Here is a 27958-nt window from a genome sequence, read left to right on the forward strand (position 1 = left end):
ATCTCATATGTATATACTGTATTTTATACCATCTATTGCATTTTGCCTATGCCGCTCTGTCATTGCTCATCCATATATTTATATATTCTTATTCCATTTCTTTACTTAAATCTGTGTATTAGGTAGTTGTTGTGGAATTGTTAGATTGCATGTTAGATATTACTGCACTGTCGGGACTAGAAGCACAAGCATTTCGCTACACTCGCAATAACATCTGCTAAACATGTGTATGTGACCAATCAATTTTGATTTGATCCGATTTTTTTCTTGAGCTGATGGTTGGGGGCCAGAACATAATTACAAATAATTTGTAGAACGCAAATTGACCGCACGAAGCCCAAGCAGATATGATGTTCGACTAAAACAATAATTTAAAACCTTGCTCACATTTGTATACGAACACGTTTCTCTCCATTATGTGTGGAAATACTTGGGAACAGATTTCTTAGTGGTACCTTATTTAAAAACAAAAAAACAGCGCTCATACGTTTTTAATTTAAACACACCCTTTGAGCTATGACGTTACCCAATAACATCCTTTCTCTTCAGTTTAAACGGAAGTGAACAGTGACCAAGAACAATTTCCACGTTAGCGTTTTTGTTGTTATTTCGACGTTAATTAACAACATGCGACGAACAAATATGACTAATTTAGCTGCACAGCATCACATACCTACCCCATGTAGTCTTTAATTCGAGTTGGAGACAGGACTTGGTTGATAGATGTTATTTAGGTAACGCTGAACTAACAATGGCTAACTGTATGGTTTTTCACACTCAAATAGCCTCCATCATGGAAGTGCTAGCAAATTCAGCCGTGGCAGAAATCTGTAAACTCGTAGACGACGACTATGCAGTGTTTCGTTTGGAAATTTCTCAAAGCCAGAAAGAAAACAGGGGATTGCGTAGAAAACTACAGCTACTTGAACTGAAGGTAGCAAGGGAGCGCGCAGACAGGACAATGCGAGAGCGCATCCTCGCTAGTCGTCCCAGCAATGTCAAGATCCAAGACCGATACAGAGGAATGGAAAGAGGTACATTTCGCAGAAGGCCAAGGCTGCACGGCCTGTCGCCTTTCATATATAGTTTCGTTCTTGTCGCTCCCGTTCAGATGTGTTACATAAAATTGAGTCTTGGTCAGTTTTTGGATAGAATGCAATAATGCCCCTGATTACTTAGTTATCTAGCGCAAAAACACAAAAATATTCTAACCAGATTCTTGATTTACTGCATTTCCTATTATTTTCTCAATGAAAACAATGTGATGAATGGAACATAATATTGTGAACAAAAATATAAACGCAACAATTTCAAATATTGTACTGAGTTACAGTTCATATAAGGAAATCAGTCAATTTAAATAAATCAATTAGGCCCACATCTATTACACATGACTGGACAGAGGTGTGGGCCTGGCTGCCAAGTGGGTGGGCTTATGCCCTCCCAGACCCACTTGGCAGCCAGGCCCATCCACTGGGGTGCCATGCCCAGCCAATCAGAATACATTTTTATCCCCCTCAAAAGGGCTTTATTACAGGCAGAAATACTCATCAGTTTCATCAGCTGTCCGGGTGGCTGGTGTCAGACGATCCCGCAGGTGAAGAAGCCGGATGTGGAGGTCCTAGGCTGGTGTGGTTACATGTGGTCTGCGGTTGTGAGGCCGGTTGGAAGTACGGCCAAATTCTCTAAAACGACGTTGGAGGCAGCTTATGGTTGTAGAGACATGAACATTACATTCTCTGGCAACAGCTCTGGTGGACATTCCTGCAGTCACCATGCCAATTGCAAAACTCTCAAAACTCTCAAAACTTGAGACATCAGTGGCATTGTGTTGTGTGACAACTGCACAGTGGGCTTTTACTGTCCCTAGCACAAGGTGCACCTGTGTAATGATCATGCTTTTTAATCAGCTTCTTGAGGTGCCACACCTGTCAGGTGGATGGATTATCTTGGCAAATGAGATATGCTCACTAACGGATGTAAACAAATTTGGGCACAAAATTTGAGAGAAATAAGGTTTTGTGCATATGAAACATTTCTGGGATCTTTTATTTCAGCTCATGAAACATGGGACCAACACTTTACATGTTGCGTTTATATTTTTTGTTCAGTGTACATTGATCACTAAATAGTATAGAAAGTTATGAGAAGTGTTACTTTACATCCTTGCCAATTCTAGACAGTGTCAAAAATGTAAATAGTGTACCGTTAAGTATTGACAGTAGCTAAACTTCCTCTTTCCCCCAATAACTCTCAGGTGAAGGAGATCTCACTGGAGGCCACAGCAAGGCAGCAGGACAAAATACATGGAGAGATGACCAACCAATCACTGTTGATGAGGGGAGCGGAACCTCGACCCAGCACGTTATCGTGATAGAGGTTAGCAGTGGTGTAGTGGAGGCTATACGCCATATACCCACTAAATTTTCAGTGAGCATTGCGTATACTCATTTTGTAATCCCCACTGATGCGTATCAAAGTAGTGTAGTGGAGGTATACGCCATATCAATTAATAAGGCTGATGAAACAGATCAGAATGTTTAGCTTAAAAAGTTGATAAACTATTATTTCTTCACATTTTGGGTGCAGCAATATGCACACGGCTGATGTTCCAAAATGCAATTTGTGGAAAACACCTTTCTAAAATGCGTACCGCACATGCTAGAGGTTTCATGGACAGAGATGGAAATATCCGTTAGAAATTTATAAAGAGGGGAGATCTAAAGATGCAACAACTATCATCGGTTTCTAACATGACAAGGATAATGCCTTGGCTGCTAGACAATGAAAGAAAGAAAACCAATAGTATAGGAGAAAGCATATGAGGAAGCCTTTATAAAATAATTGACTCCACATTTCTATGGTGGGATTTTGGCTATAGGCTACTTTGATCCAAGGTTAAACATGCCTCATAATATGAAGTAAAAAGTCCAGGTTTCAAACAATTAACGAACAGGAAAATATAGCGATGCTAATGCTGGCCTAACCGTACTCTGGTAGATGGAAAGGCTTTCCCAATAACCGTCTCAATTAAATGTTAACTAGCCTACCTTTCAGAATGATATCATGATTATTTCCATCAATCCAGTGGCTATTTTGTTTTTAAAATTCCATCTCGTGCTACAGAACAGTGCTGTAGCCAGATATTGATGGGTGGGCCTGCAGAAATGTGTGTGGGCCCCCCAAAATAATTATGATGGGGGGGGGGGGGGGGGGGGGCATGTACCTTCCTGCATATTTTGCCATGGGGCAAAGAGAAAAATTTGCAGTTTTAAGGCACATTTCCTGCAGATCTACACATTTTGCCATAGGGCAGAGGGAAACATTTGCAGTTTTATAGCTCACCCGATGCTATTCTACACATTTTGCCACGAGGCTGAGAAAAGTTTGCATTTTTAAAGCTAATTAAAACAAAAATATAGGTTTGTTGGTTGATAACGGCATTAGATTATGAGCTGTCTTGTTTGCTAAATAAACATGAAATAGGCAGTGGCATGGCGCATATAGCCATAATAGCACAGTGACATATGCCTCAAAGCAGTCATATTCATCACTTATTGGGGGTGTGGCTTTCAGTTAGTTATTTTTGGCAACCTAGCCTGTGAGAGTGAAAGTCATTCTAGTTCATATGTTCTGTTATATTTGATCAAATCTGACTAACCCAGTGCATTGCTTGCGAGGAATTCTATCTGATGGTGTTTGCATGTTTAAGTAAAAAGACAAATAATGTCCCGTTTGGAATACTGACAAGTAAAGAACATAAAAATGACTAATAAAAGCCACATCCATGCGTTCTCCCCTGCTACAGAAACACTGTTAACCAAACAACAGTTCTAGGTGCCTGTGTACTTGAATTAAAGGGTAACTACACAAAAAAAGTATTTCCTTCGAATTCCCCCCCCCCCCCCCCCCCCAGACCTAAAAAGTTGTCTCCTGATGTGGCTTAATCATTGTTATGGATTTACATCCAATTTTTTTTTTTTTTTTTCATTAAAAACGTGTAACTTTGATAGCAAAAGCCTTTAAAAAATCATTATAATAATAAACGTCTGAAACCTGCGAATGTATGACTCAGTTTAGCCTACTTTCACAGTACAGCTTAGGTTGGCCTGACTGTGAAAGACCAATATGGGATACAGTGCCTTGCAAAAGTATTCACTCCCCTTGGCATTTTTTCTATTTTGTTGCATTGCAACCTGTTATTTAAATGGATTTTTATTTGGATTTCATGTAATGGACATATAGTCCCAATTGGGGAAGTGAAATTAAAAAAATTACTTGTTTCAAAAAATTCCACTTTTTTTTTAATGGAAAAGTGGTGCGTGCCTATGTATTCAACCCCTTTGCTATGAAGCCCCTAAATAAGATCTAGTGCAACCAATTACCTTCAGAAGTCACATAATTATTTCAATAAAGTCCACCTGTGTGCAATCTAAGTGCCACATGATCTGTCACATGATCTCAGTATATATACAAACCTGTTCTGAAAGGCCCCAGAGTCTGCAACACCACTAAGCAAGGGGCACCACCAAGCAAGTGGCACCGTGAAGACCAAGGAGCTCTCCAAAGAGGTCAGGGACAAAGTTGTGGAGAAGTACAGATCAGGGTTGGGTTAAAATATCTGAAACTTTGAACATCCCGCGGAGCACCATTAAATCCATCATTACGAAATGGAACAAATATGGCACCACAACAACCCTGCCAAGAGAGGGCCACCCACCAAAACTCACGGACCAGGCAAGAAGGGCATTAATCAGAGGCAACAAAGAGACCAAAGTTAACCCTGAAGGAGCTGCAAAGCTCCACAGTGGAAATTGGCATATCTGTCCATAGGACCACTTTAAGCCGTACACTCCACAGAACTGGGCATTATGGAAGAGTTGCCAGAAAAAAAGCCATTGCAAGCAAACACGTTTGGTGTTCGCTAAAAGGCATGTGGGAGACTCCCCAAACATATGGAAGATGGTAATCTGGTTAGATGAGACTAAAATTGAGCTTTTTGGCCATCAAGGAAAACGCTATGTCTGGCACAAACCCAACACTTCTCATCACCCGAGAACACCATCCCCACAGTGAAGTATGGTGGTGGCAGCATCATGCTGTGGGGATGTTTTTCATCGGCAGGGACTGGGAAACTGGTCAGAATTGAAGGAATGATGGAGTGCACTAAATACAGGGAAATTCTTGAGGGAAGCTGTTAGTCTTCCAGAGATTTGAGACTGGGATGGAGGTTCACCTTTCAGCAGGACAATGACCCTAAGCATACTGCTAAAGCAACACTCGTGTGGTTTAAGGGGATACATTCAATGTCTTGGAATGGCCTAGTCAAACCCAGACTTCAATCCAATTGAGAATCTGTGGGATGACTTAGATTGCTGTACACCAGCAGAACCCATCCAACTTGAGGGAGCTGGAGCAGTTTTGCCTTGAAGAATGGGCAAATATCCCAGTGGCTAGATGTGCCAAGCTTATAGAGACATACCCCAAGAGGCTTGCAGCTGTAATTGCTGCAAAAGGTGGCTCTACAAAGTATTGGCTTTGGGGGGGGGGGGGGGTGAATAGTTATGCACGCTCAAGTTTTCTGTTTTGTTGTCTTATTTCTTGTTTGTTTTACAATAAAACATATTTTGTATCTTCAAAGTGGTAGGCATGTTGTTTAAATCAAATGATACAAACACCCCCAAAATATTTTAATTCCAGGTTGTAAGGCAACAAAATAGGAAAAATGCCAAGGGGGGTGAATACTTTCGCAAGCCACTGTATATCATTTTAGGTCATTCAGAGTGTACAGTACATTTTGGAAAATATTCAGACCCCTGCCTTTCCACATTTTGTTACGTTACAGCCTTATTCTAAAAGTATTAAATAATACCACACACAATACACCATAATGACAAAGCGAAAACAGGTTTTTAGACATTTTTGCAAATGTATTAAATATAAAAAAACAGATACCTTATTTACATAAGTATTCAGACCCTTTGCTATCAGACTCGGAATTGAGCTCAGGTGCATCCTGTTTCCATTGATCATCCTTGAAATGTATCTACAACTTGATTGGAGTCCACCTGTGTTAAATTCAATTGATTGGACATGATTTGGAAAGGCACACACCTGTCTATATAATTTCCCACAGTTGATAGTACATGTCAGAGCAAAAACCAAGCCATGAGGTCGAAGGAATTGTCCGTAGAGCTCCGACAGGATTGTGTCGAGGCACCGATCTGGGGAACGGTACCAAAAAATGTCTGCTTCATTGAGGGTTCCCAAGAACACAGTGGCCTCCATCATTAAATGGAAGAAGTTTGGAACCATCAAGACTACCTAGAGCTGGCCATCCGGCCAATCTGAGAAATTGTGGTAGAAAGGCCTTGGTCAGGGACGTGACCAAGAACCCAATGGTCACTCTGTCAGAGCTTCTGAGTTCATCTGTGGAGATGGGAGAACCTTCCAGAAAGACAACCATCTCTGCAGCACTCCACCAATCAGGCCTTTATGGTAGAGTGGCCAGACGGAAGCCACTCCTCAGTAAAAGGCACGACAGCTCGCTTGGAGTTTGCCAAAAGGCACCTAAAGGACTCTCAAACCATGAGTAAGAAGATTATCTGGTCTGATGAAACCAAGATTGAACTCTTTAGCCTGAATGCCAAGCGTCACATCTGCAGGGAAACCTGGCACCTTTGATACGGTGAAGCATGGTGGTGGCAATATCATGCTGTGGGGATGTTTTTCAGAGGCAGGGACTGGGAGACTAGTCATGATCAAGGAAAAGATGACGGAGCAAAGTACAGAGAGATCCTTGATGTAAACCTGCTCCAGAGCGCTCCGGACCTCAGATTGGGGCGAAGGTTGATCTTCCAACAATACCACAACCCTAAGCACACAGCCAAGACTGACCAAGCTTCGGCCAAGCTTCCGACCAAGCTTCGGGACAAGTCTCTGAATGTCCTTGAGTGGCCCAGCCAGAGACCGGACTTGAACCCGATCGAAAATCTCTTGAGAGGCCTGAAAATAGCTCTGCAGTGACGCTCATCATCCAACCTGACAGAGCTTGAGAGGATCTGCAGAGAAGAATGCGAGGAACTTCCCAATTACAGGTGTGCCAAGCTTGTAGTGTCATACCCAAGAAGACTCTAGGCCAGGGGTGTCAAACTCATTCCACGGAGGGCCTAGTGTCTGCAGGTTTTTGGTTTTTCCTTTCAATAAAGCCCCAGACAACCAGGTGTGGGGAGTTCCTAACTAATTAGTGATGTTAATTCATCAATCAAGTACAAGGGAGGAGCGAAAACCCGCAGACACTCGGCCCCCCGTGGAATGAGTTTGACACCTGTGCTCTAGGCTGTAATCGCTACTAAAGGTGCTTCAACAAAGTACTGAGTAAAGGGTTTGGATACTTACAGTACCAATCAAAAGTTTGGACACACCTACTCATTCAAGCGTTTTTCTTTATTTTTACTTTTTTCTACATTGTAGAATATTAGTGAAGACATCAAAACTATGAAATAACACATGGAATCCTGTAGTGACCAAAAAAGTGTTAAACAAATTCTTCAAAGTAGCAACCCTTTGCCTTGATGACAGCTTTGCACACACTTGGCATTCTCTCAACCAGCTTCACCTGGAATGCTTTTCCAACAGTCTTGAAGGAGTTACCACATATGCTGAGCACTTGTTGGCTGCTTTTCCTTCACTCTGTGGTCCAACTCATCCCAAACCATCTCAATTGGGTTGAGGTCAGGTGATTGTGTAGGCTAGGTCATCTGATGAAGCACTCCATCACTCTCCTTCTTGGTCAAATAGCCCTTACACAGCCTGGAGGTGTGTTGGGTCATTGTCCTGTTGAAATGATAGTCCCACTGAGCGCAAACCAGATGGGATGGCATATCGCTGAGGTAACCATGCTGGTTAAGTCTGCCTTGAATTCTAAATAAATCACAGACAGTGTCACCAGCAAAGTACCATCACACCTCCATGCTTCACCGTGGGAACCACACATGTGGAGATCCGTTCGCACTACTCTGCGTCTCACAAAGACACGGCGGTTGGAACCAAAAATCTCAAATTTGGACTCATTAGACCAATGGACAGATTTCCACCGGTCTAATGTCCATTGCTCGTGTTTCTTGGCCCAAGCAAGTCTATTCTTTGTAGTGTCCTTTAGTAGTAATTTCTTTGCAGCATTTATTTGGGCTGCAATCTGAGGTGCAGTTAACTCTAATTGAACTTACCCTCTGCGGCAGAGGTAACTCTAGGTCTTCCTTTCCTGTGTCGGTCCTCATGAGAGCCGTTTTTTTTTGCAACTGCTCTTGAAGAAACTTTCAAAGTTCTTGAAATGTTCTACATTGACTGACCTTCATATCTTAAAGCAATGATGGACTGTCATTTATCTTTACTTATTTGAGCTGTTCTTGCCATAATATGGACTTGATCTTTTACCAAATAGTGCTATCTTCTGTATACCACCCCTACCTTGGCTCAAACGCATTAAGAAGGAAAGGAATTCCAAAAATTAACTTTTAACAAGGCACACCAGTTAATTTAAATGCATTCCAGGTGACTACCTCATGAAGCTGGTTGAGAGAATGCCAAGCGTGTGCAAAGCTGTCATCAAGGCAAAGGGTGGCTACTTTGAAGAATCTCAAATATAAAATATATTTTGATTTGGTTACTACATGATCCCATGTGTGTTATTTCACAGTTTTGATGTCTTCACAATGTAGAAAATAGTAAAAATAAAGACAAATCCTGAAATTAGGTGTGTCCAAATGTTTGATTGGTACTATGTAAATGTTATATTTCAGGTTTTTAGTTTTATAAATTTGCAAACAAACTGTTTTTGCTCTGTCATTATAGGGTATTGTGTATGTTGATGAGGAGGAGAAAAAAAAATGTCATCAATTTTAGAATAAGGCTGTAATGTAACAAAACGTGGAAAAAGTCAAGGGGTCTGAATACTTTCCGAATGCACTATATGACACTGTTTTTCATAATTTTTCACCCAGGGAGCCACAGGTTCCTCGTTTTGTAGCCTAAGATTTTGCTCCAAATTTGCATCGTCAAATTCATGAAAACATGGCCATATAAGATATATACTGAACAAAAATATAAACGCATCTTGCAACAGTCTCAAAGATTTTACTGAGTTGTTGTTGATATATGGAAATCAGTCAAATTGCCATTGATAAAATGCAATTGTGTTCGTTGTCCGTAGTTTATACCTGCCCATACCATAACCCCACCATGGGGCACTCTGTTCACAAAGTTAACGTCAGCAAACCGCTCGCCCAGACGACGCCATACATGCCGTCTGCCAGGTACAGTTGAAACCGGGATTCATCCTTGAAGAGCACACTTTTCCAGCGTGCCAGTGGCCATCGAAGTTATGCATTTGCCCACTGAAGTCGGTTACAACGCCGAACTGCAGTCAGGCCAAGACCCTACTGATGATGATGACGAGCACACAGATGAGCTTCCCTGAGACCGTTTCTGACAGTTTGTACAGAAATTCTTTGGTTGTGCAAACCCACAGTTTCATCAGCTGTCCGGGTGATGATCCCGCAGGTGAAGAAGCCGGATGTGTAGGTCCTGGGCTGGTGTTGTGTGAGAGCAAAATTACAATATTATGTTATAATACTGTTACTGCATCAAATGGTTGTTTTATGGAATAGAATAGGGGGTTCTTAGAACACTCATCTGTGTGTGTTCTACAGAGTTGGGCCTTTGGCACTTAATGCTGACACTGGATTTACGATGCCTTTAGTGATAACCTAAAGACCCCATTCCATAGCATGAGTTGGTGTACTGGGAGGTACCAAGGTGGAGATGACGAGTATGGATAATGACTCTGGTTTCCACACAATGAGAACAATCTTTACAGCAGATACTGTCTACTGTGAATTATTGATTTCCTTTGTATCAATCCTAACCTTGTGACCCATTCCACACTTCTGTTGTTTGTCATGTAGACTAAGAGGGTGTATCTTTGCTATAAAAGGTTTTTTGTATTCTTTGTGTCGGGGCTCTCAACACAACAGTCAAGAGTGTTGTGTCGACCAGCCATAGTTATTGCAGAGCACTGACATTAATTCACTTGTGTGTGGTGTGACATGCTTTCCTTATTAATATGTGCATAAAGATTTATAACTTTGACTTGTGTGATAAGTTTGTCTCTCCTCATTTGATAATAAAGAAATAACCACCACAGTGGTTACACGTGGTCTGCAGTTGTGAGGCCGGTTTCAAATTCTCTAAAATGCTGTTGGAGGCGGTTTATGGTAGAGAAATTAACATTACATTCTCTGGCAACAGCTCTGGTGGACATTGCTGCAGTCAGCATGCCAATTGAACCCTTTCTCAACTTGAGACGTCTTTGGTATTGTGTTGTGTGACAAAACTGCACATTTTTAGACCACTTTTTATTGCCTCCAGCACAAGATGCACCTGTATAATGATCATGCAGTTTAATCAGCTCCTTGATATGCCGCACCTGTCAGGTGGCTGGATTATCTTGGCAAAGGAGAAATGCTCACTGACAAGGATGTAAATAAAACATTTGAGAGAAATAAACTTTTCTGTGCATATGAAAGATTTCTGGGATCTTTTTTTAGCTCATGAAACATGGGACCAACACTTTACATGTTGTGTTTACATTTTTGTTCAGTATATATTAAAATGTTTTCAATGCATTTTCAGGTAGTGTATAGTGCAATGTCCCTCAAAATGGTTTTCTTAAATTAATAATGATCCAGGTTCTTCCACCATGTTTCTCACATGTTCAGACTACATTTTGAGAATATATGGAAATGTGTAGTTTTTTTTAAATTACTATTATGGGCATTATTTTATAGGTGACCTTAAGTATGAATATTGATTAATTGACCCCATGGGTCATGAAATGTGGTTTAACCAATTCATGTTGCCTACTATAATGTGTTGTCAACAATTCAATCATATTTTTCAGCAAAATAAGTATTTTTAATAAAAGATATGTATACCAATCTCAGTCCACCGTACTTTTTACTGACATGTTGATATGTCCATTTGTATTTTTTTTTTTGCTTGTTAGCTTTTTTACATTTTAACTATTTATTTTCATATTCCTACTCTTCAAGGTCTATACTAACATGAATGGAACAATATTAATCCCTCACAAATGTAATTCCTGCCTTTATCCCATACTTTTGGTGACTCATTTTTTGTTTTCTTACAGCCTTCTGAGTATACAAAGTTAATGCCACAACACTGAACTGTAGCAACCCAAAATTATACAAATTATGTAAATTGATGCAGGAGGGCTGGGGGAGTTGACCAATAAAGTTCTAGTGAAGATTTCTTTAAAATCCAGTTCTAAATCCATTGTCAAAACATGCTCTACCAGCCTGTTGAGAATAGGGTTAAGTGGTTAACCTCTTCTCTTCTTGTGTCAGTCTGCAGATGCAGAGGCTGCAGGTCCTGGGGTCAAGCAGGAGAGGTCTGAAGGAGAGGAGGACCCACGTCACAGCAGAAACATCCAGGAGGACGCAGCGGCTGAAGTGGCGCCCCCTGTAGCCACGCAGGACCCCACCACCGCTCCAGCGCAGCCCAGGATCAGACGCAGCATCACGGAGGTCAGTGGAACGCAGAACGCCGCCCTCAAGTCAGAGACAGACACCGAGACTTTAACGGGGCTGGAATCACTGAGCTGTGCTCCTGCTCCCCGCTCAGAGTATAGACTTTACGGTAACCCAAGCCCGAGGACTGTTCTGTCGCATCAGGACTCGAGTGACGTGTCACAGACTGGCAATGATCCGTCCTGTTCATACGTTATAGAGATGATACCTGGTGACATGCCTTTGGGCTTAGATACACCGACTAATGCAATGAGAGGTGACTGGAACCGGTACAGTAGTAGTGTAAACTCTGAAGGGTTCCTAGATAAGAAAGGGGAGGGTCTGGTCGTAGATGAAGTGACTGTGAAAGTGGAGAGCGACGTTTCTCTGTCATGGAATGCAGACGAAACTCACTTAGGAGAAGGACACTCGCAGGGCAACACCAGTGACTTCTTTGACTACAGGGAAAGCTTAGAGACAAATCTAAATGTCGCAACCCACTCCCCTTTACACGCGTTCAGGGAACGCGACCCAGTGTTCACGTCGATAGAGCCTTCCGATTCACATGTCCGTGTCCTTTTTGATCAGGTATTGAACTCAAATGACAGGGCTAAAGCTCAGGCTCGGGGAGGGGCAACAACATCAGGCAATAGTAAAGAGAAACGGTTCCTCTGCATGTTCTGTCACAAAGGCTTCAGATGCCTCCAGAATGTGGAGATCCACCAGAGGGTCCACACAGGGGAGAAACCCTTCAGCTGTACCCAGTGTGAGAAGAGGTTCTCCCACCAGCACCACCTGAAGAGGCACCAGAGAGTCCACACAGGGGAGAAACCATACAGCTGCCCACAGTGTGAGAAGATGTTCTCTCGCCAGGACCAGCTGAAGATGCACCTGAAGGTCCACACTGGAGAGAAGCCATTCGCCTGTATGCACTGCGGGAAGAGTTTTTCAGAGAGGAGATGCCTCAGGATACACCAGCAGAAAAACCATCCCACTCTGTAATATAGAAAGCAACCATTCCACTCAATAGCTTCTGATGTTTAGATCAAACCCTGCATTAAAGACAAAGATTCATTTTTGTTGTTGTCAGCTAAAAAGACCCATAGATGCATTTGGAATAACAAGAGTTTCGGTGTTGAAACAGACTTCAGCGTGGAAGATTCCTGGGTAGAACATTGCATCAACACATTGTGTGATATATAAGGCATATATACGCCTAATGAGTGTCTTACATATTGTGTTTGTACTGTGTAGGCTATATGATGTTCACAAATGCCTATTTCATTACTTCCATTGAACTACTTTATTTTTTAAATTAATGCAGTTTATCAAGTTCACAATGATTTTTTTGTTGAGACGTGTATGTGAGGTTTTCGTATGGTGTAATTAACACTTATGTTTAATAAACACAACATGGGACTTTTCATTCTAAGACTTTTATTGAGACTCTCTTTAGTATACATCTGATCTCACACTACTCTGCATACACACAACAGTGCTTTATAACCAATATACATTTAAATATAAATAAATACATTACCAACACACAAACACCCACTATACAGTCGTGGCCAAAAGTTTTGAGAATGACACAAATATTCATTTTCACAAAGTCTACTACCTCAGTTTGTATGATGGCAATGTGCATATACTCCAGAATGTTATGAAGAGTGATCAGATGAATTGCAATTAATTGAAAGTCCCTCTTTGCCATGCAAATGAACTGAATCCCCAAGAAACATTTCCACTGCATTTCAGCCCTGCCACAAAAGGACCAACTGACATCATGTCAGTGACTCTCTCGTTAATAACACAGGTGTGAGTGTTGACTAGGACAAGGCTGGAGATCACTCTGTCATGCTGATTGAGTTCGAATAACAGACTGGAAGCTTCAAAAGGAGGGTGGTGCTTGGAATCATTGTTCTTCCTCTGTCAACCATGGTTACCTGCAAGGAAACACATGCCGTCATCATTACTTTGCACAAAAAGGGCTTCACAGGCAAGGATATTGCTGCCAGTAAGATTGCACCTAAATCAACCATTTATCGGATCATCAAGAACTTCAAGGAGAGCGGTTCAATTGTTGTGAAGAAGGCTTCAGGGCGCCCAAGAAAGTCCAGCAAGCGCCAGGACCATCTCTTAAAGTTGATTCAGCTGCGGGATCGGGACACCACCAGTACAGAGCTGTGAGGTGTGAGTGCATCTGCACGCACAGTGAGGTGAAGACTTTTGGAGGATGGCCTGGTGTCAAGAAGGGCAGCAAAGAAGTCACTTCTCTCCAGGAAAAACATCAGGGACAGACTGATATTTAGCCAAAGGTACAGGGATTGGACTGCTGAGGACTGGGGTAAAGTCATTTTCTCTGATGAATCCCCTTTCCGATTGTTTGGGGCATCCGGAAAATAGCTTGTCTGGAGAAGACAAGGTGAGCGCTACCATCAGTCCTGTGTCATGCCAACAGTAAAGCATCCTGAGGCCATTCATGTGTGGTGTTGCTTCTCAGCCAAGGGAGTGGGCTCACTCACAATTTTGCCTAAGAACACAGCCATGAATAAAGAATGGTACCAACACATCCTCCAAGAGCAACTTCTCCCAACCATTCAGGAACAGTTTGGTGACGAACAATGCCTTTTCCAGCATGATGGAGCACCTTGCCATAAGGCAAAAGTGATAACTAAGTGGCTCGGGGAACAAAACATCGATATTTTGGGTCCATGACCAGGAAACTCCCCAGACCTTAATCCCATTGAGAATTTATGGTCAATCCTCAAGAGGCGGGTGGACAAACAAAAATCCACAAATTCTGGCAAACTCCAAGCATTGATTATGCAAGAATGGGCTGCCATCAGTCAGGATGTGGCCCAGATGTTAATTGACAGCATACCAGGGCGAATTGCAGAGGTCTTGAAAAAGAAGGGTCAACACTGCAAATATTGACTCTTTGCATCAACTTCATGTAATTGTCAATAAAAGCATATGACACTTATGAAATGCTTGTAATTATAGTTCAGTATTCCATAGTAACATCTGACAAAAATATCTAAAGACACTGAAGCAGCAAACTTTGTGGAAATCAATATTTGTGTCATTCTCAAAACGTTTGGCCACAACTGTACACAACTGTACACATCAAAATAGTTTAGTCAGGTTTGTCTGATGATTTATCATAGCACACTCATATTTAACCACAATATATTTACAGTGCCCTTAGAAAGTATTCATACCCTGTGATCTATTCCACATTTTGGTTGTGTTACCGCCTGAATTCGAAACTGGTTTAAATTAATTTTTCCCTCACCCGTCTACACACAATACCCTATAATGACTGAACCAGGTTTTCCGCTAGGGTTGTGCTTGTTCTTAACTCCATTCAATACATTTTTTATCCTAAAAAACTACCCAGTCCTTAACGATTATAAGCATACCCATAGCACGATTCAGCCACCAACCACTATGCTTGAAAATATGGAGAGTGGTACTCAGTAATGTGTTGTATTGGATTTGACCAAAACATAACACTTTGTACTCAGGACAAAAAGTGAATTGCTTTGCCATATTTTCTGCAGTATTACTTTAGTGCCTTGTAGCAAACAGGATGCATGTTTTGGAATATTTGTATTCTGTACAGTCTTCCTTCTTTTCACTCTGTCAATTAGCATAGTATTGTGGAGTATCTGCAATATTGTTGATTCATCCTCAGTTTGCTCCTCTCACAGCCATTAAACTTTGTAACTCTTTTAAAGTCACTATGGTGAAATCCTGAGCTGTTTCCTTCCTCTCCGGCAACCAAAAACATGATTCCACTTTGACATTATGGGGTATTGTGTGTAGGCCAGTGACAACAAATCTAAATGTAATCCATTTCAAATTCAGGCTGTAAACAACATTTGAAAAAGTTAGGGGGTGTGAATACTTTCTGAACAATAAAGTAATTCTGTAACTACAACATAGGACTCAAACGTAGAGACGTATGTACGTACCTGAGGGAGTGTATGTCTGTGTAATAATCTGTATCACCTGTCTCTTCCAGGAGAAGGAGGGTCCAGAGGTACTCCTGGTGAAGGAGGTGGGGTGTGAGGAGGGTCTTGGAAACCCTGAGTGGACCATGGTCATGGAGGACAACCAGGCTACACCTGAATCAACAGAGGAACCAGCTGAGCAGCACAGGACCACACACAGTCTCACTGAGGTGAGCCCACTGTGAACTGTCTTTATGGTATTAGGTCCATATCAGTGGTGGTCAGTGGTTTTGATGATGAGGGAGGACGATTTTTTTTCATGAGCACCCAGTTCAATGTAACATCAATAGGTTTAGGCTACTACGTGATGCAAAATTTTTCCCTATACCCATCATGAGGTTGTTACAACCTAGCCTATGAATTAAAGTTTACAATGTAGCCGCACACAGGTCGAGAGAAAATGTTGAGATGACAGACATTGACACATCTAGCTGATCTTGGGTGTAATCATTAGTCCAACAATTGCAAATTAGAGTTTCTATTGGACAAATTCAGGTATGTTTATCCCTGTTTTGTTCACTTTCATAGCAGCCACGTTGTATTCCTTCTCGCATCTATGCATTCTCCTCCTCTCACCCTTTCCCTTCGTTTGTGGACTTCAATGCAAAACACATCAGCTGTATGTGTCCAGGTGAAGAAACCTTTTCAAATCATATCCTAACCGCTACACACAGCCTACATTGTTGTCCCCATATTAGCTAAAGTAACATCCCAGTCAACATAGCTAATAGAACTTATGCATTAGTAAACACGCTACAATCATGCAGTAACCTTAGTCACTCAGCAGTTTAGCGTTTATACCGGCGGGCCCCGGTGGAAATAAATTAATACAACGATAAAGACTTGCGTGCATACCTTGACTTGGAAGAGTTCCAGTGTTGTGTTGGATAGTCATAGCCAGCTAGCTAACATAGCATCCTTCTGTTTGAGCCAGGTGTTTTGAGTGAGCTAAACTAGCTAGCTAAGTAGGTGAAACTGAAAGTGAAAAAAATGACACTCTCTCTCTTGCTTCTCCTTCATTTTTGAAGAAATTAATTTGTTCAAAACTGTTCAACTATTGTCTTTCTCTCTCTTTGAGTAAACTACTCACCACATTGTATGCACTGCAGTGCTAGCTAGCTGTAGCTTATGCTTTCAGTACTAGATTCATTCTCTGATCCTTTGATTGGGTGGACAACATGTCAGTTCATGCTGCAAGAGCTCTGATAGGTTGGAGGATGTCCTCCGGAAGTTGTCATAATTACTGTGTAAGTCTATGGAAGGGTGTGAGAACCAAGAGCTTCCTAAGTTTTGTATTGAAGTCAATGTAACAAGAGGGAGGACGCTAGCTCTCCCCCGGCTACATTATGGTGCTACCCTACAGATTGCTGTTGAGGCTACTGTAGAACTTCATTGCAAAACAGTGTTTTAATCAATTATTTGGTAGTTTTATCTAAAAAGGAGAACTTCGTAAATGTTTAAAATGTATTTTTATTAAATTCATTTGGGAGGATGGTCCTCCTCTTCCTCCTCTGAGGAGCCTCCACTGGTCCATATCCACAAAGCCTCTCAGAGCAGGAGTAGTCTAGGATCAGTTTTGCCTTTTAGATCATAATGAATAAGATTATTTGGAAAGATTCTAGATCAGCATACCTACTCTGAGACTCTTTGTGGATATGGGCCCAGGTCTTGATAAATGTTGTCTTAAGTGTGGGACTGTCACGGTCGTCATTGTAATCATACTCATATCGGTTCGACATATTTATTTATTATGTAAGTGAACCGCACAACAAAATAATAAAGAATAAACAAAACATGACGTTCTGTAGTGCTCACAGGCATCAACACAAAAACAAGATCCCACAAAACACAGTGGGGAAATGGCTGCCTAAATATGATCCCCAATCAGAGACAACGATAAACAGCTGCCTCTGATTGGGAACCATACCAGGCCAACATCGAAAAAAATAACCTAGATTACCCACCCTAGTCGCACCCCGACCTAACCAACATAGAGAATAAAAAGGCTCTCTATGGTCAGGGCGTGACAGGGACCATGGCTTTGAATGATCAAACCATTGAAGAGTGTCAAGTAATCAAATCAACTAGCACATTTGCATAGTATTATATCAACTATCATTTTTGCATAGTACTCATAGTAGCCTCGTCGCTATCCAGGTTTCCCTAAAACGGGAAGCCGGGCAAAGTTCCATGGCAGAAATTAGCTAAAGAGGGGTGAGAAACCCGGTGTAAACCAGTGACGCAACGCAACACGTCAAACCAGTCAAATGCCTTGCTTGGACGGAGCTCCAAAGATGCTCACCAGATTAATGCCGTAAGAGCAACAGTGCGTGAGGACTAAACATGTCAACAACACAAGCACTAGTGACAAAACATTTAAAAACTTTTTTTCATTCTTCCCCTCTAATCGGGGACTGATTAAGACCTGGGACACCAGGTGAATGCAATTAATTATCAGGTAGAACAGATAACCAGCAGGCTCCGGACGATGTACAGTAACTGTTGAATACCCTACGGAAAGAGTTGAATACTATGGGAACAACTGCAACCTTTTTGCAAGCAACATTGCTAAAATCAATAAAATAAAATGAACGTCATAATATGTTACCTGTAATACTCATCTCCTGTAGTCTAATTGTCAACTCCCTATTGTCATACTGTACCTAAATTACAAGAGTTGGATTTGCACTAAACCATTTTACATGTCAGCACTTAAATGGCATGTACAAAATCTGGTATATGGTTTGCCTCATAAACATTGTCTACTGGTATCATTTTCAACTGAGAGCGTATAGCTCAACATGTAAACAATGTGTGAGTTTAGATATTCTCTGCTTCAGATGCCCATAAGGCCAGTCATGCCATCATACTATAAGCCTGTGGCTGCATTGGTGATGCATGCCGTATGATAAGCTGCAAATGGATTCAGATAGCTGAGATACTGAGACAGAGTGACAACCAAATAAAACAGACTGGAGATCTTACAGCTAGACACGAAGGACATGTTCATTTGAGAACAGACACACAGACACATTACAGACAGAACCCCTTCCCCTCTTTATTACAGGATTGTGATGTGATTAATCAATTTTGAATAATAGTTTAACAATTAAATCAAGTTTAAACACTTCACTACATAATGTACAAATACGCTAACTCATATGTAAAGATTAGATATCTTAGTCTAAACAACAATAGATGATTGAGTAGTAACAAATAGGCTACTATTACTAAAGCATAATTCTAGGTGAACAAAACAAACTCCATACCAGCGGTGGCCAACCTTCCTCCACTGAACCCTGATCTACTGGGTGAACAGACTTCTGTTCCAGCTGAGTAATAGCACACTACTAGATTACCAACTCATTAGAAGTTGATTCAGGTGTGTTATTGCTGGGCTGAAACAGAACCCTGCACACCGAGCAGGGTTGGCCTGCTCCAATTGTAATAGGTTTATACATTGTGTGTGATGTTTAACAGTATTTTTTTTATACAACATGTGCTAACATGTTGACTTTTTCCACATTTTGTTACGTTACACCCTTATTCTAAAATGTATTTTAAAAAGTCTCAATCGACACAAAATACCCCATAATGAAAATGCAAAAACTTTTATTTATTTTTTGGCAAAAAATGTATAAATGAAATATCACATTTACATAAGTATTCAGACCCTTTACACAGTACTTTGTTGAAGCACCTTTGGCAGCGATTACAGTCTCAAGTCTTCTTGGGAATGACGCTACAAGCTTGGCACACCTGGATTTGGGGAGTTTCTCCCATTCTTCTATGCAGATCCTTTCAAGCTCTATCAGGTTGGATGGGGAGCGTCGCTGCACAGCTATTTTCAGGTCTCTCCAGAGATGTTCGATCGGGTTCAAGTCCGGGCTCTGGCTGGGCCACTTAAGGACATTCAGAGACATGTCCCAAATCGACTCACTCCTGCGATGTCTTGGCTGTGGTTTAGGGTCATTGTCCTGTTGAAAGGTGAACTTTCACCCCAGTCTGGGGTCCTGAGCGCTCTGGAGCAGGTTTTCCTCAAGGATCTTTCTGTACTTTGCTTCGTCCATCTTTCCTTCGATCCTGACTAGTCTCCCAGTCCTTGCCACTAAAAAACATCCCCACAGCAGGATGCTGCCACCGTTGGGATGGTGCCAGGTTTCCTCCAGATGTGACGCTTGGCATTCAGGCCATAGTGCAATCTTGGTTTCATCCGACCAGAGAATCTTGTTCCTCATGGTCTGAGTCCTTTAGGTGCCTTTTGACAAACTCAGAGCGTGCTGTCATGTGCCTTTTAGTGAGGAGTGGCTTCCGTCTGGCCACTCTACCAGAAAGGCCTACAGACATTTCCTTCGACCTCATGGTTTGGTTTTTATTCTGACATGTACTGTCAACTGTGGGACCTTATATATAGACAGGTGTGTGCCTTTCCAAATCATGTCCAATCAATTACATTTACCACAGGTGGACTCCAATCATGTTGTAGAAACATCTCAATGATGATCAATGGAAAAAGGATGCACCTGAGCTCAATTTCGAGTCTGATAGCAAAGTTTCTGAATAGTTATGTAAATAATGTATTTCTGTTTTTTATGTTTAATAAATTTGCCAAAAATGTCCCAAAAACATTTTTTTCACATTGTCATTATTAGGTATTGTGTGTAGATTGATGAGGAAAAATGTAATTCAATCAATTCAAGGCTGTAACGTAGCAAAATGTGGAAAAAGTCAAGGGGTCTGAATACTTTCCGAATGCACTCTAGATAGGCCTACCTATGTTAGCACATGTTGTATGGAAAAAATCCTGATGGTATACACAGTTGTTTTGTGAGAAGGTGTTAAAGTTCACAGTTAGCTGAAAAGTACCAGTGGCTTGCCTTGGGCCCAAAGTGAGAGCAGGTCCGCTGGAACCATGGCCTAGTGAGACACAGGTGCCGGCCCTTGTAGATGGAAACAGAAAACTCTGATATGGAAATGCGCCATTAGTCTCTTGGGACCTTGTGCCAGAAAGGCAAAGTGTTCCCATTTTGAACCATTTAATTTGTCTGAAGGTAGATTAAAACAAGTGCACCTATAGGCCTACCGCAGGCCAATCAGATAGCTCTTGACTCAGAAAGGTTGGTGACCACTTATGTAAAGTGGTGTAAAGTTAGCTAACTAGATAGCACCTCAGTTGAGTTAGCCTACAAAGTGGCCTACTACTAGTACTGAAATAAATAAATACATTTTCATAACGTATTTACTTACTTGAGTAGGTTCTCCCACCTCCTCTGTTTTTTGGGTCCTTGCCAAAACGAAATAATGGGCAATCTTCAAGATATTTCCAGTGGTAGCAAGGCATTATTTCCATGTGGACGACTGGGCAAAACGTGTGTATGTCACCAGAGCGGTTTAGAATGTGTTGTGACGTTTGTCTTAACTAGCGTAATCCACTTACAGTTTCAATAAATATAAGTCTGTCGGCCACACTTGATAACTTGAAAACTAGCACTTGAAACCAGCATACGCAACAACTCTCTACAAAATGTGGCCTACCCCAACACACAGCACCCATTCAACAGGGCTATGGGGGAGGGATCTTGAACTGTAACATCCAATCAGAATCTTGCCCCTGGGAGCCATGGCCCATTCAAATCATTTTTGCAATACAAACATTATCCAGACCTTCAAGGGAGGCGTGACAACAATGTGATTTCGAAGGTATGGCAATGCGAGACTATACTCATAGCAATTCCTCATTGCCCAATCAGAAGATGCTTCATAGCAGGGTGCTCATATCAGATTTCTTGATCCAACATCCTCTCACTCTGTATCTCTTACAGTCAGTAGACATGGAGGATGGGAAGCCTGATCTGCTGATAGTAAAAGAGGAGACAATAGAAGACGGACCAGAGAGCATTGACCTGCTGAGTGGACTAGCGATGGGAGAGCAAGGTAAGGAATTAATACATATAGCTTACATACAGTAATAGATCTTCATTGGGAATAGTGATGCACCTGGGAATTTTTGTCTGAATTTTCATCATTCATAAAATGAAATCAATACAACCTATGTTTACATCCAAAAACTCACATTATAATGTATAAACTTGACCTGGTAATTAACAAAAAAAACTTCACATGTAGAGTTTTCTCTGCCATGTTTGTAAAGTATATTTTGTAACCCCTTTCTTTAGGTGAGTGGCTGGAGGCTAACAGAGGAGACTGGCCGGCCATCTTGGATTCCCAGACCCAGACAGGTGCAGCCAAGGGCCCGGGGGATGACATCACTGAGCAGGCCAGGACCAGAGGCCACATAGTGGAGGTCAGTGGATGGGTCAGCGTCCTCAACTCTGGGCTGGGGAACAACACTGTTAACCACAACTAGAAACAGACTGATGAACATAAAACAACAACTGAACTTAGTCTCCATGACGACAGACTAGCTGAGACCAGGGCGCGGTGTAGATTTAGTCTGGGGGGACAGGGAGGTGTCCGTATGCAGCGAAAGAGAACAGACAAAGACTGGGCTAGCCGTCCTGATTCTATAGTTGTGATTCAGAGAGACTGATGGTGCCTCAGGTTAACCCCCTAACAGGTGCTGCCTTCAGCCTGCCTTCTATAGGATCTATCAACTGGAACATGGACCCTGTGACAACACAGACACTCCCTGGCCTTCGTCCTCCTCACACTCTCCTAATGTTAAACCAGACCTCAGACCATGCCAGTGCCTCAACAGTAAATGGCTACACAAGCCCACTGACAAATTACAGTAGTAGTCAGTAGATCAGTAGATCTGGTGGCAAAGAGAAGCTCTTCCAGTGTTCATTCTGTCGGAAAGTCTTCCGTTTACCCAAACAGATGGAGATCCACCAGAGGATGCACATGGGACAAATAGTTTGACTGCCATCTTTACCGTGCCAGTTTCTCCCATTTGTCCAGCCTGAAGAGGCACCAGAGAGTCCACACAGGGGAGAAATCCTACAGCTGCCCCCAGTCTGAGAAGAGGTTCTCCCACCAGCCCCATCTGAAGATACACCTGAAAGTCCACACGGGAGAAAGACCATTCGTGAAATGTCAGAATAACAGTAGAGAATGATTTATTTCAGCTTTTATTTCTTTCGTCACATTCCCAGTGGGTCAGAAGTTTACATACACTCAATTTGTATTTGGCAGCATTGCCTTTAAATTGTTTAACATGGGTCAAACGTTTCGGGTAGCCTTCCACAAGCTTCCCACAATTAGTTGGGTGAATTTTGGCCCATTCCTCCTGACAGTGCTGGTGTAACTGAGTCAGGTTTGTAGGCCTCCTTGCTCGCGCATGCTTTTTCAGTTCTGCCCACAATGTTCTATGGGATTGAGGTCAGGGCTTTGTGATGGCCACTCCAATACCTTGACTTTGTTGTCCTTAAGCCATTTTGCCACTATGCTTGGGGTCATTGTCCATTTGGAAGACCCATTTGCATCCAAGCTTTAACTTCCTGACTGATGTCTTGAGATGTTGCTTCAATATATCCACATAATTTTCCTCTTCATGATGCCATCTATTTTGTGAATTGCACCAGTCCCTCCTGCAGCAAAGCACCCCCACAACATGATGCTGCCACACCCGTGCTTCACGGTTGGGATGGTGTTCTTCGGCTTGCAAGCCTCCCCCTTTTTTCCTCCAAACATAACGATGGTCATTATGACCAAACAGTTATATTTTTGTTTCATCAGACCAGAGGGCATTTCTCCAAAAAGTACGATCTTTGTCCCCATGTGCAGTTGCAAACCTTAGTCTGGCTTTTTTATGCCGGTTTTGGAGCAGTGGCTTCTTCCTTGCTGAGCGGCCTTTCAGGTTATGTCGATATAGGACTCGTTTTACTGTGGATATAGATACTTTTGTACCTGTTTCCTCCAGCATCTTCACAAGGTCCTTTGCTGTAGTTCTGGGATTGATTTGCACTTCTCGCACCAAAGTACGTTCATCTCTAGCTCCTTCCTGAGCGGTATGACAGCTGAGTGGTCCCATGGTGTTTATACTTGCGTACTAATGTTTGTACAGATGACCGTGGCAACTTCAGGCATTTGGAAATTGCTCCCAAGGATGAACCAGACTTGTGGAGGTCTACAATTTTTTTTCTGAGGTCTTGGCTGATTTCTTTTGATTTTCCCATGATGTCAAGCAAAGAGGCATTGAGTTTGAAGGTAGGCCTTGAAATACATCCACAGATACACCTCCAATTGACTCAAATGATGTCAATTAGCCTATCAGAAGCTTCTAAAGCCATGACATCATTTTCTAGAATTTTCCAAGCTGTTTAAAGGCACAGTCAACTTACTGTATGTAAACTTCTGACCCACTGGAATTGTGATACAGTGAAATATTCTGTCTGTAAACAATTGTTTTGAAAAATGACTTGTCATGCACAAAGTAGATGTCCTAACCGACTTGCCAAAACTATAGTTTGTTAACAAGAAATGTGTGGAGTGGTTGAAAAACAAGTTTTAATGACTCCAACCTAAGTGTATGTAAACTTCCGACTTCAACTGTATATAGTGCTTTTCATACAGAATCACCTAAAAAAAAACAAGGGAGCTGGCAGTTCATGGGAGAGGGTCTTCCACAGCTAGATGATGATGCAGTTCAGTAAAGGTGTAGCTTGATTGGAGGCAGCGTCGATGGTACAGCCAGGGAGGGATCCACCACCGAATGTGTAGACCCCACCTGGGTGATGCTTCGGCAGCGGTAAGTGCCTGGAGGCCACCACACCTGGTGGGGGCTACACATTCGGTGGTGGATGTTCCAGCCTACCTACAGAGGAGGAGGAGGAGCTGTGAACTGCAGAGACAGATGTGCCTGATAAAGCTCCGGGCCTGTCTGATTGATGTGTCTCTCCTACTAGACGAGCCTCTGTCATCCCCTCACACCACAGTCCACGTCTTTCTATTTTTCTAAACTGACGAAATGTAATCATCATTTGTATGGGGTATGGTGGCCATTGGCTTAACTTATCCCATGGCCATTGGCTCAACTTACCCCATGGCCATTGGCTCAACTTACCCCAAGGCATACATTTTGACTATTATTAGTCCAAATGGCTCCAAGGATGCACTTTCATGCCATGTTTAGGACCTCATATTGAAGCTTATAGAGACCCCAACTGATGTATAAAACAATCTTAAAACGATCTACTTTGGTTTACATACAAGCGTCATGAAACTTACAACAATAAATGAATTTGACTTTGTGAAAATCTTTTTTTTTTTTTTTTTTTTTTTTTAGCTAACTTGCTTACCACTTTTTCCATGTGGTTTCTTCCTTCACAGACTCCATGAAATAATGGTTAGTGCTATCCGGAATCCTTTGGACTTCCCTACCCTAAACCCTAACCGTACACATTTTAAATTTCAACTTTAATGGGGTAACGTCAGATTTGGGACTTCCAAAGGATTTAAGATAGCATGGACCATGAAATGATGACCTCTTCCTAAATATTTGGTCACATGATTCATTTTGTGTTTGGTTTCTTAGAAACAAGGTGTGGGTCAACTAACCCTTTGTCTCAACTTACCCCACTCTCCCCTACTTCAGTTCTTTATGTAAGTGTATGACCATTTGAAACTATGTTTAAATTAAATACAAAATTGACTCTGTGCTGACTGACAAAATAAAAATTCTGGGACTGAGTTTCCCTTATCTCAGTCAAACCAAAACATTATACTTCATTCTTGAATCAACACACATGGCCATTTTTTATAATAAACTCCAATGGCTCCATATTGTTAGGTACTTGAATCACAGTGTTAGAGATGGGCTTAACTGTGGTAAACATTTTATTATGTCATGTTTCTGTGTGTACAGGAAATCAATTCTTATTTAAACCTTTAAGCTTTTCTGTTGTATTTGTGTTTGCAGTCTGCAGTCCATGAAGACCTGCAGATATCCGGTATTGCTTGCGGGAGAGACTGGACCTCTGAAGTGACTGATCACAAACCCTGGCCCCGGATCAGAACTCTGGATCAGGAGCCGTCGCTCTTCCTTCCTGAGTCGGAACCGGGACCGAACCACGAGGGACGGAGACTCCACCACACAGAACACAACCAGTGGACAGGTGGACTGAACAACCTCAGTCCTGGTGGTCATCAGAGAGACAGAGGTTCCAGTCAGGGATCCAGTCTGCAGCCCAGACCCTTCTCTTCACAGTCTCAGTGCAGGGATGAAGCAGGGCCTGGGGCTGATAGAGATAGACCCTCCTGTTCCTATGATACAAACACCACAGTATCCATGATGAACAGAGCATGTCACCTTGGGCTTCAGCCTTCACAGAGAGTGGTGAGTGACCCCCCTGGTGGTAGTCTATCAGCAAGTCTGTCTTCTCCTTCAGGGTCTTGTCTAATGCCTGGTGACTGGGTTCATAGAAAGCCTGGACCTGGGTCAAGCTTTCCTCAGTTACCTCATGGTTACCCCACCAATACAGACAGGTTCAGGATGGGCGTTCACCACAAGAAGCACCTAGCCTATAGCACAGCACACAATCCCAAAAACACCCAAACATTGGCTCAAGGAGGGAGCTCAAAGACTAACCACCTGAGGGTGGTGGCTCCTGCTTCTACCTCCTCTGGAGTCATTGGGTCACAACGTGGGAGGCCGAGCATTAGGACGGACGATGACAAGCCGTACGTCTGCCCCACGTGTGGGAAGCGTTTTGCTAAAGCAAACTATGTGAAGGAGCACCAGACCGTTCACACCAAGGAGAGGCCCTTCAAGTGCAAACTATGTTACAAGAGCTTCTCCTTCCTGAGTAACCTCATCAGACATAGGAGTGTCCACAACGGGGAGAAATCGTAGCAGTGTGGCTTGAGATGTACACAGGGGATATCTGGGAACCATTCTTTAGCTGACATTTTTGAAAACACAGTATAAGTGGAAGGCCCCTCCAAACCCCCAAAATAAAAAAGAAAATATGAATATTAATATTTTTTATGATTGGTATACACCCACACCATTTTTTAATGTTTTTATTTAAATTAACATTTATTTAACTAGGCAAGTCAGTTAAGAACAAATTCTTATTTACAATGAAGGCCTACACCGGCCAAACCCGGATGACCCTGGACCAATTGTGCACCCCCCTTATGGGACTCCCAATCACGGCCGTTTGTGATACAGCCTGGATTCGAACTGTACTGTGTCTGTAGTGACACCATTCTGTTGTTAGGGTATGCCCAACCATTCCAACACAGAAAAGCTACTTTTTAATTAATCACTCATATTGTAATTATATGTCAATGATCAGCTAGGGGAAAATCTGATTTTCAACATTTTGATGCCATGTTTATAATTATATAAAATATATGCAACAAATTTTCTATGAACATGTTTCTGTGCCAATGCACCACACAACCAATAAACAAAGCATACCGATTTCAGGCACTAAAATATCATGGTTTGCGTTTTCAACACCACAATAAATAGACTATGTCAATCTCGACAAACAGAAAATACATCCCTCCCTACCTGGTAGGCTTACCCAGTATCGAAGGCTTGACAATCTCTGAATGTCATTAAACTTTTTGGTGTTTTGTAACCAATGTCTCTTTCCATTGATCAATTGGCCACTGCACAGTTTGGATTGATCGATTTTATTTGTCAGTTTAAAAAATACAAATATTTTTTAAAGTGACCAGGATTGCACAATAAAGTCTGGACTTATTTCCATTGTGGTCGCTATTTTCTACATAAATACTTCCACTACATGACCAAAAGTATGTGGACACCTGCTCATCGAACATCTCATTCCAAAATCATGGGCATTAATATGCAGTTGGTCTTTGCTACTTTGCTACTATAACAGCCTCCACTCTTCTGGGAAGGCTTTCCACTAGATGTTGGAACATTGCTGTGGGGACTTGCTTCCATTCAGCCACAAGAGCATTGGTTTGGCAATTAGGCCTGGCTTGCAGTCGGCATTCCAATTCATCCCAAAGGTGTTCGATGGGGTTGAGGTCAGGGCTCAGTGAAGGCCAGTCAAGTTCTTCCACATCGATCTCGACGAAATATTTGCATATGGACCTCACTTTGTGCACAGGGTCATTGTCATGCTGAAACAGGAAAGGGCCTTCCCCAAACTGTTGCCACAAAGTTGGAAGCACAGAATCGTCTAGAATTTCATTGTATGCTGAAGCGTTCTCCTGTGGATTTGGCTATTTCAGTCACACTCGTTGCTGATGGGTGTATACAATCGAGCACACAGCCATCCGACAAAACCAGATTCGTCCGTCGGACTGCCAGATGATGAAGCGCGATTTATCACTCCAGAGAATGTTTTCACTGCTCCAGAGTCCAATGGTGGCAAGCTTTACACCACTCAAGCCCATGCTTGGCAT

General features: G+C 42.1%; 1 protein-coding gene across 2 annotated transcripts; it reads left to right on the top strand.

Annotated features, from left to right (window-relative positions):
• Window positions 1–26936, top strand: LOC129841176 (uncharacterized). 2 transcript variants are annotated; one of them, XM_055909325.1, is made up of 8 exons: window positions 4–1034; window positions 2258–2379; window positions 11427–11606; window positions 15619–15777; window positions 21430–21541; window positions 21784–21911; window positions 25104–25171; window positions 25488–25650. In XM_055909325.1, exons 1-8 carry the CDS (start codon window positions 752–754, stop codon window positions 25552–25554), a joined length of 1119 nt encoding a protein of 372 aa, XP_055765300.1. In that variant the 5' UTR covers window positions 4–751; the 3' UTR covers window positions 25555–25650. The 2 variants fall into 2 exon arrangements, with proteins under 2 accessions (XP_055765299.1, XP_055765300.1); XM_055909324.1 differs by lacking the exon at window positions 25104–25171 and having other exon boundaries at window positions 1–1034; window positions 25488–26936.
• The last annotated feature ends 1022 nt before the right edge of the window (window positions 26937–27958 follow it).

This window comes from Salvelinus fontinalis, chromosome 42 (genome assembly GCF_029448725.1).
Source record: "Salvelinus fontinalis isolate EN_2023a chromosome 42, ASM2944872v1, whole genome shotgun sequence".
NCBI classification, from domain to species: Eukaryota; Metazoa; Chordata; class Actinopteri; order Salmoniformes; family Salmonidae; genus Salvelinus; species Salvelinus fontinalis.